The sequence below is a fragment of the Calidris pugnax genome, unplaced genomic scaffold (genome assembly GCF_001431845.1).
Source record: "Calidris pugnax isolate Ruff unplaced genomic scaffold, ASM143184v1 scaffold402, whole genome shotgun sequence".
Classification (NCBI taxonomy): Eukaryota; Metazoa; Chordata; class Aves; order Charadriiformes; family Scolopacidae; genus Calidris; species Calidris pugnax.
The window spans coordinates 88,481-96,606 of NW_015091205.1; the positions used below are offsets into that span (position 1 = coordinate 88,481).

At 57.9% G+C, this 8,126-nt stretch overlaps 1 protein-coding gene across 2 annotated transcripts in view; it reads right to left on the minus strand.

Moving 5' to 3' along the window:
- The window catches only part of RCC1 (regulator of chromosome condensation 1), a 25,050-nt gene that overhangs the window by 14,120 nt on the left and 2,804 nt on the right, over window positions 1-8,126 (minus strand). Inside the window, exons 3-9 of one of the 2 annotated variants that reach the window (XR_001413935.1) lie at window positions 6,181-6,360; window positions 5,993-6,089; window positions 5,304-5,426; window positions 4,924-5,079; window positions 3,694-3,813; window positions 2,752-2,904; window positions 43-1,234 (exon numbers count right to left, since the gene is read on the minus strand). Coding sequence is in view for 1 of the 2 variants with exons in the window: in XM_014959775.1 (XP_014815261.1) it covers window positions 1,059-1,234; window positions 2,752-2,904; window positions 3,694-3,813; window positions 4,924-5,079; window positions 5,304-5,426; window positions 5,993-6,089; window positions 6,181-6,360 (1,005 nt within the window). In the remaining variant the exon portion in view is untranslated. Of the gene's footprint in view, window positions 1-6; window positions 1,235-2,751; window positions 2,905-3,693; window positions 3,814-4,923; window positions 5,080-5,303; window positions 5,427-5,992; window positions 6,090-6,180; window positions 6,361-8,126 lie in introns of those variants that run through there. The other variant, XM_014959775.1, reaches the window with a different exon arrangement.

The following is an 8,126-nucleotide window of genomic DNA, read 5'->3' on the forward strand; positions in this document are numbered from 1 at the left end:
CAGCCCCAACCCCCCCTTCTCCGTCCAGGCACCTGGAAGGACGGAGAAGAAGGGACAGGTCGGGCACAGGGAGCAAGATGGGGAGGGAATCCCATCCTTTGGAACAACCCCACGCAGAGCTGGGCTTTGGTTGTCTTCTCAGCGAGGCCCTAACAGCAAATGAAGCCCTCTCCTCAGCAGAGGAAAGAGAAAAAAAATATGAAAATAACACAGTCCCCACCCATGAGATGGATTTCGTCAAGTTTCCGAAGGCAATTTGAGGAGTGAGTGGCTGGGACTGCAGAAAATCAGCGCTGGAGGTGGCTGCTCCAGGCAGGAGAACGTGGAGGAACCTGCCCCTGGTGGTGCCACCCGGGAGGTTCTGGCTCAGATAAACACACGGTGATGTAGGGGGGAGGCAGGAACCCCCAATTTTCCAGCAGCCACAGCTCAGGACGGGCATCCTCGAGCCGCGTTTCCCCCTCACAGGCTCCTGGGAGCATCTCCCCGTGGCTGCCACAAGCAATGGGTGCAGGAGAGAGGTCCCCAAGATCTCACCCCGAGGGGTTGGGTGGGTGTCAGCAGGCAAACCCGAGGCGGAGGTAAAAGATGTTGAGGTGAAGGGGATGTGGGGAGCACCCAAAAACTGGGGGAACGCGGGGGTTTCAGAAAGCCCGCTGCCCCAAAGCTTTTTTTCTTTGTGTAGAGAAGAACAAGGCCCTCAGCTTTGCCGGGAAATATTAAAAGAAAAACTAAACAAGAAGAGGAAAAAACCCATCCAGCCGCAGCGCTGAGATCAGTTTAGGACCAAACTGACCTGGGGGGGAGCCAACAGGGCACCAGCCACCACGGGAAGACACAGGCACTCGCAGGGAGAAATCGTGAGCATCCCTGAAGAGCCCTGCTCCAACCACCCCGACGCTGCCGCGGGGGTCCAGCTCCAGGACCCCCCCTCTACCCCCTCCCCAGCGCCGTGGGTGGGCCACCAGAGCTGGAAACCAGTTGCCCGACCCCAGGTGGAAGGTGTTAGTTGAGGGGGGTGTGTGCGTGGGTCCCACCGGGCGCAGCCGTGGGCTTCATCAACTCTGCTCCTTGTCCTTCACCAGCAGCACCGTGTGTTGGCCACCGCTGGACACGGCCAGGACCGTGCGGTTCTCCAGCTGCTTCCCCGTCATCTCCACGGGGCTCCAGACGTCGTCCTCCTCCCCCGTGCCCAGCTGGTAGTTGGTGCCCATGCCCCAGGCGAATGCTCGTCCTGCAAGGGAAGGGTTTTGAGTTCCACGGGGTGGGGAGAGGACCCAGTAGCCAAACCCAAGGGGACTTCCCACCTGGGCAAGGGGATGAGTGGCAGAGGAAGGCAGGAGGAAGAGGAGCAGCACTGGCAACTCAAAGAGATGTTTCATTCCAGCATTTCTCATCAATGCTTGTAAATACTTAAAGGGAGGGAGTCAGGAGGACGGGGCTGGTCTCTTCTCAATGGTGCCCAGTGACAGGACAAGAGGAAATGGGCACAAACTTGAACATAAGGAGTTCCACCTAAACATGAGGAGGAACTTCCTTCCTGTGAGGGTGGCAGAGCCCTGGCAGAGGCTGCCCAGGGAGGTGGTGGAGTCTCCTTCTCTGGAGACATTCAAAAACCACCTGGACAAGATCCTGTGCAACCTGCTCTGGGTGGACCCATTCCAGTGGGGAGGTTGGACTTGATGATCTCCAGAGGTCCCTTCCAACCCCATATGATTCTATGATCACACAGGTTTTGAGTTCTACGAAGTGGGGAGAGGACCCAGTAGCCAAACCCAAGGGGACTTCCCACCCGGGCAAGGGGATGAGTGGGAGAGGAAGGCAGGAGGAAGAGGAACAGTGCTGGCAACTCAAAGAGATGTTTCATTCCAGCATTTCTCATCAATGCTTGTAAATATTTAAAGGGAGGGGGTCAGGAGGATGGGGCTGGTCTCTTCTCAATGGTGCCCAGTGACAGGACAAGAGGAAATGGGCACAAACTTGAACATAAGAAGTTCCACCTAAACATGAGGAGGAACTTCTTCACTTTGAGGGTGGCAGAGCCCTGGCAGAGGCTGCCCAGGGAGGTGGTGAAGTCTCCTTCTCTGGTGGCAACTCAAAGAGGGGTTTCATCACACAGGTTTTGGGTTCCACGGGGTGGGGAGGAAGGCAGGAGGAAGAGGAGCAGTGCTGGCAACTCAAAGAGGGGTTTCATCACACAGGTTTTGAGTTCCATGGGGTGGGGAGGGGACCCAGTAGCCAAACCCAAGGGGACTTCCCACCTGGGCAGGGAGATGAGTGGGAGAGGAAGGCAGGAGGAAGAGGAACAGCACTGGAAACTCAAAGAAGGTTTCATCACACAACCAAGGCAGCGTTTTGCCCCCCCTGGGGGGAGCAAACCAGACCCATCAGCCCCCAGCAAACCCTTCCCCCACACCACAGATGCCAGGCAGAAGCTGGCCCAGCACCAACATCTGGCAGCTGCAGAGTTCAGGGTGCAGAGAAGGGACCAGGAGGCCAACGACCCCCTCCCAGTCACCACCCTGTCACCACCTTTGCTGCCAAGGGCCCACAAAAATATTTGAGCAGCTGCTGCCCAGCTGCCCCCAAGTCCTGGCCCTGGTCCCGACCCCAACCAGCAGCGAGGAATGAAGTTATGGAGGGGCTGGATGGATCCAGGGGAGGCCAGGATGGATGGATGGTTGGATGGATGGATGAGGGGTGGGGAAGGACCACATGGTGCTGTTCCCAAGCCCACCAGAGCCCACTCACCATCACTGCTGACGGCGTAGCCGACCGACGCACCGCAGGCAACCGAGGAGATGTTGGGGAGCTCGGGGATGACGGTGGGTGTGCTCTTCTCCTCTGCCCCTGCCCCCAGGCCCAGCCGGCCGTACTCAGCCCTGCCCAGGCTGTAGGCTTTACCTGGAGCACCACACACACAGGAGAGGTGACTGGAGGGGGACAGAAGCCTGCAGCAGGCCAAGACCAGCCCCTCCACCCCTGGAGAAGCATCGCTCCTCCCTACCACACCCTACATCCCAACCAGGGGGTGCAAGGTGGGATAGAGACCCTTGAGCTCCCCAAAATCCATAGGGTGGGTAGAGAAGCATCGCTCCTCCCCACCACACCCTACATCCCAACCAGGGGGTGCAGGGTGGGATAGAGACCCTTGAGCTCCCCAAAATCCATAGGGTGGGTAGAGAAGCATCGCTCCTCCCCACCACACCCTACATCCCAACCAGGGGGTGCAGGGTGGGATAGAGACCCTTGAGCTCCCCAAAATCCATAGGGTGGGTAGAGAAGCATCGCTCCTCCCCACCACACCCTACATCCCAACCAGGGGGTGCAGGGTGGGATAGAGACCCTTGAGCTCCCCAAAATCCATAGGGTGGGTAGAGAAGCATCGCTCCTCCCCACCACACCCTAGATCCCAACCAGGGGGTGCAGGGTGGGATAGAGACCCTTGAGCTCCCCAAAATCCATAGGGTGGGTAGACTGTTGAGTGTGCAAGAGCAGAGGTCACAACTCATTTTGGGTCCCCACCACCCTCCCTACCCTCTGCTGCAAATTCATGCCACCCTTGTTGCCCCCAACACCTTGGAGGGCTCCAGCAGGTCACCCTCACCCCACCACCACCCCAGTTGGGACGAGGGAGTCCCCCCCCATCCCACTGTGTGTGACACCCAACCCCAACGTCAGGCCATCACTCACCCTCCGAGTCGACGCACACGGTGTGGTGCTGCCCACCAGAGAACCCCACCCAGGACTTGGTGGAGTTCTTGAAGCACGTCAGGTTCTGCGGGGAGAAGCAGGGCTCGGTGCCCTGGGTCCCTGCGGGGTGGGACGCACAAACCCAGGAGGATCAGACCCCAGCCCAGGCCTGGCACCGGCACCGAGCCATCCACCCCTGGGGCTCACCCCCCCAGAGACCAACACAGCTCCCCCCCAGAATCAACTTTCTGCTCAAACCCACCAGCTGCAGGGGTTGGGACTTCAACCCAGAGCTATGAAGGGTGACACCCCCTCAACCCCACCCCAAATTTCCAGCTCCAGTGTGTACTTCATGGTCAGGATTTGGGGTGCCCAGCAACATCCCCCCATCAGGCCAAGGGAGCATGGGACCCCCTCAACCCTCCCAAATTTCCAGCTCCAGTGGGTGCTGGGTGGTCAAGATCTGGGGTGCCCAGAAGCTTCCCCCCATCAGGCCAGGGAAGCACAGGACCCCCCCAAATTTCCAGCTCCAGTGTATACTTGGTGGTAAGGATCCGGGGTGCCCAGCAGTGTCCCCCCCATCAGGCCAGGGGGGCACAGGACCCCCCCAAATTTCCAGCTCGTGTGTGCTTGGTGGTCAGGACCTGGGGTGCCCAGAAGCTGACCCCCATCGGGCCAGGGGAGTACAGGACCCCCCCAAATTTCCAGCTCGTGTGTGCTTGGTGGTCAGGACCTGGGGTGCCCAGAAGCTTCCCCCCATCGGGCCAGGGGAGTACAGGACCCCCCCAAATTTCCAGCTCCAGTGTGTGCTTGGTGGTCAGGATGTGGGGTGCCCAGAAGCTTCCCCCCATAAGGCCAGGGAAGCACAGGACCCCCCCCAAATTTCCAGCTCCAGTGTGTGCTTGGTGGTCAGGATCTGGGGTGCCCAGAAGCTTCCCCCCATCAGGCCAGGGGAGCACAGGACCTCCTCAATGCCTCCCCAAATTTCCAGCTCCAGTGTGTGCTTGGTGGTCAGGATCTGGGGTGCCCAGAAGCTTCCCCCCATCAGGCCAGGGGAGCACAGGACCTCCTCAATGCCTCCCCAAATTTCCAGCTCCAGTGTGTGCTTGGTGGTCAGGATCTGGGGTGCCCAGCAGCATCCCCCCATCAGGCCAGGGGAGCACGGGACGGGGGAGCCTGCAGCCAGACCAAAGCAGGCAGGAGATGTGAAGGCCCCCAAGTGAAGCTCACCCAGCTGGTGGTAGTTGGAGAGCCCGAACCCATAGATGTGTCCCTCCTCCGTGACGGCGAAGGTGAAATAAGCGCCGCAGAAGGCGTCCTGGAAGCGCATTTTGCCTTTGTTGCCTTTCCCTCTGACACGGACACGTTGGGGGATCAGCAGGCGCTCTGAGGGGGGCAGAAAACAAGGTGTCATCTGAGGAATAACCATTTACACCCTTTTTTCATCCCCCCTCCTCAGACCCAGCTCGCTGAATCCAAGCAACCCGATTTACAGGCAAGCCCTTGAGCAAGAGGGGAAGAGACTGGGTCTCCCTGCTCCTCTGTGAAGCACAGAGCTGGGGGTGAAGGACACAGCACCCCACGCCTCTCTGAGCACTGAAACCACTCACGGAGCCCTCTCCTTCCTCCTCGGTTGGCCAAAAGCGCCGGCACTCGCCCCAGCTGGCCCTGCTCGCCGCAGCCGCACGTGAAGAGGTCACCGTCCACCGTCAGCATCACTAAGTGGTCATTCCCTGGGAGGAGAAGGGGAGAAGAGTGAAGCAGGAGCCACCCTCCAGGAACCCAGCAAGACCCCCGGGGCTGAGATCCCACACGTAAAACCCCGGCTGTCCCAGCTTTCTAGAATTGAGTGGGGATACCTTGACGGCAGCTCCTGGCACAACTTAAAACACGAGGATCTCCCTCTTCCTGATCCCAGTTCCCCATCTGAAACTCCAAAGAAGTTTCTCTGGGACGGTTTGGGGGGACAGATCCCCCCCCAACCTCGCCTGGGCCCTGGACAATTCACCAGCTGCTCTGCTCAGCTTCCCCAAGTCTAGAAGAGGGCGAGCGCTTTGACCCCGCGGGGTCATGGCTGTGAGCACTCTTGTAAGGCATTTTTCATCAGATCGGGTCAAATATTAACAGTATTGTTGGGGGTAGAAGAGACACAAGGTCTGTTCTCTCAAGAGAGAGAGAGCAAGCAGAGCCTTGTGCCCGCAAGGAGCGGCCAAGGGGGGAGGAAAAGGACATGGACCTTCTGGACCTTCACCTCCTCCCGAGGGTTCCTGCCCCACGCGCACCCCAGGACGTTGCTCACCTGAGACAATTTTAACGATGGGTGCACTGAGCTGGAGCTGCACAGGAAAAGAGCTCGTCTTCATGGGCTCCAGCAACCCGATCACCCCGTTGTTATCCTGGGTGGAGAGAGACAGACGCGGGGACTTGAGTCAAAGAGGCAGCAACCACCATCAGCACGAGCTTCCAGCCTCTGAGACACCAACGCACCCGGAAGGAGCCCCAGACAAACACCCTGCCGTCCTCCGTCAGCGCAGCCGTGTGACTGTCCCCTGCAGAGACCTGCACCACCTTCTCCTGCAGCTCCACCAGCCCCGGCGTGGCCTCCGACCCTTCGGCCGAGGTGTCACGCCCGAGGGCACCTTCATCGTTGCAGCCAAAGGTGTAGATCTGCAAAGAGAGAGCGAGAGGGTCAGGATGGGACCCAGAGTGGGGGGACAACAAGTTGAGTGTGAAACCAGGGGACGGGCTGAATTAACCTTCTGACCCCCCAAAAAGTTGCAGTCATAGAATCGTAGAATCATTTAGGTTGGAAAAGACTTTTGGGATCATTGAGTCCAACCATCTACCCTACTCTACAAAGTTCTCTCCTCCACCATATCCCCCAACACCACATCTAAACAGGTCTTAAACTCATCCAGAAATGTGATGGTGACTCAACCCCCTCCCTGGGCAGCCTATTCCAGGGTCTGACCACTCCTTCTGTGAAAAACTCCTTCCTAATGTTCACTTTAAACCTACCCTGTTGGAGCTTGAAGCCATTCCCTCTTGTTCTATCACCTGGGAGAAGAGACCAGCACCAACCTCCCTACAGTGTCCTTTCAAGCAGTTGTAGAGAGTGATGAGGTCTCCCCTCAGCTTCCTCTTCCTCAAAATAACAGTCCCAGCTCCTTCAATCGCTCTTTGGATGATTTGTTCTCCAGGTCCTTCACCAGTTTCATTGCCCTCTCAGCACCCTCTCCAGCACCTCGAGATCTCTCTTGTATCGAGGTGCCCAAAACTGGTGAGCACATGGAGACCACCCTCATCCCCCGAGCTGGAGTGAGCTACACATCTGGGCAGAACAAGGTCTCATTCAGCCCCCCCTGCTCCAGGACACGTCCCAGAGCTTGCAGGGACAAGTGGCTCATCCTCCTCATGTCCCTGTCCCCCCCCCCAATGATGCTGAACTCACCTTTCCCGTCTGGCTGAGGCACACCGTGTGCATCCCCCCTGAAAATGTTGCAGTCATAGAATCATTGAATCATTTAGGTTGGAAAAGACTCTTGGAATCATCGAGTCCAACCATCTACCCTACTCTACAAAGTTCTCCCCTCCACCATATCCCCCAACACCACATCTAAACGGCTCTTAAACTCATCCAGAGATGTGATGGTGACTCCACCCCCTCCCTGGGCAGCCTGTTCCAAAGCCCGACCACTCTTTCTGTGAAAAACTCCTTCCTAATGTTCAGTTTAAACCCACCCTGTTGGAGCTTGAAGCCGTTCCCTCTTGTTCTATCACCTGGGAGAAGAGACCAGCACCAACGTCTCTACAGTGTCCTTTCAAGTAGCTGTAGAGAGTGATGAGGTCTCCCCTCATCCACCTCTTCCTCAAAATAACAGTCCCAGCTCCTTCAATCGCTCTTTGTATGATTTGTTCTCCAGGTCCTTCACCAGTTTCGTTGCCCTCTCAGCACCCTCTCCAGCACCTCGAGATCTCTGGCCGGAACAATCCTCACCACCAATACAAACTAGGGGGTGAGGGATTAGAAAGCAGCCCTGAGGAAAGGGACTTGGGGGTGCTGGTGGAGGAGAAGCTGGACATGAGCAGGCAGTGGGCAGCTGCAGCCCAGAAGGCCAATCCCATCCTGGGCTGCATCAAAAGCTGCGTTGCCAGCAGGTCCAGACAGGGGATTCTGCCACTTTACTCTGATCTGGTGAGACCTCACCTGGAGTATTGTGTGCAGGTCTGGAGCCCTCAATATAAGAAGGACATGGACCTGATGGAGAGGGTCCAGAGGAGGGCCACAAGGATGATCAGGGGGATGGAGCACCTCTGCTACGAGGACAGGCTGAGGGAGCTGGGGTTGTTCAGCCTGAAGAAGAGGAGGCTCCGGGGAGACCTAATAGGAGCCTTCCAGTACCTGAAGGGAGCCTACAGGAAGGCTGGGGAGA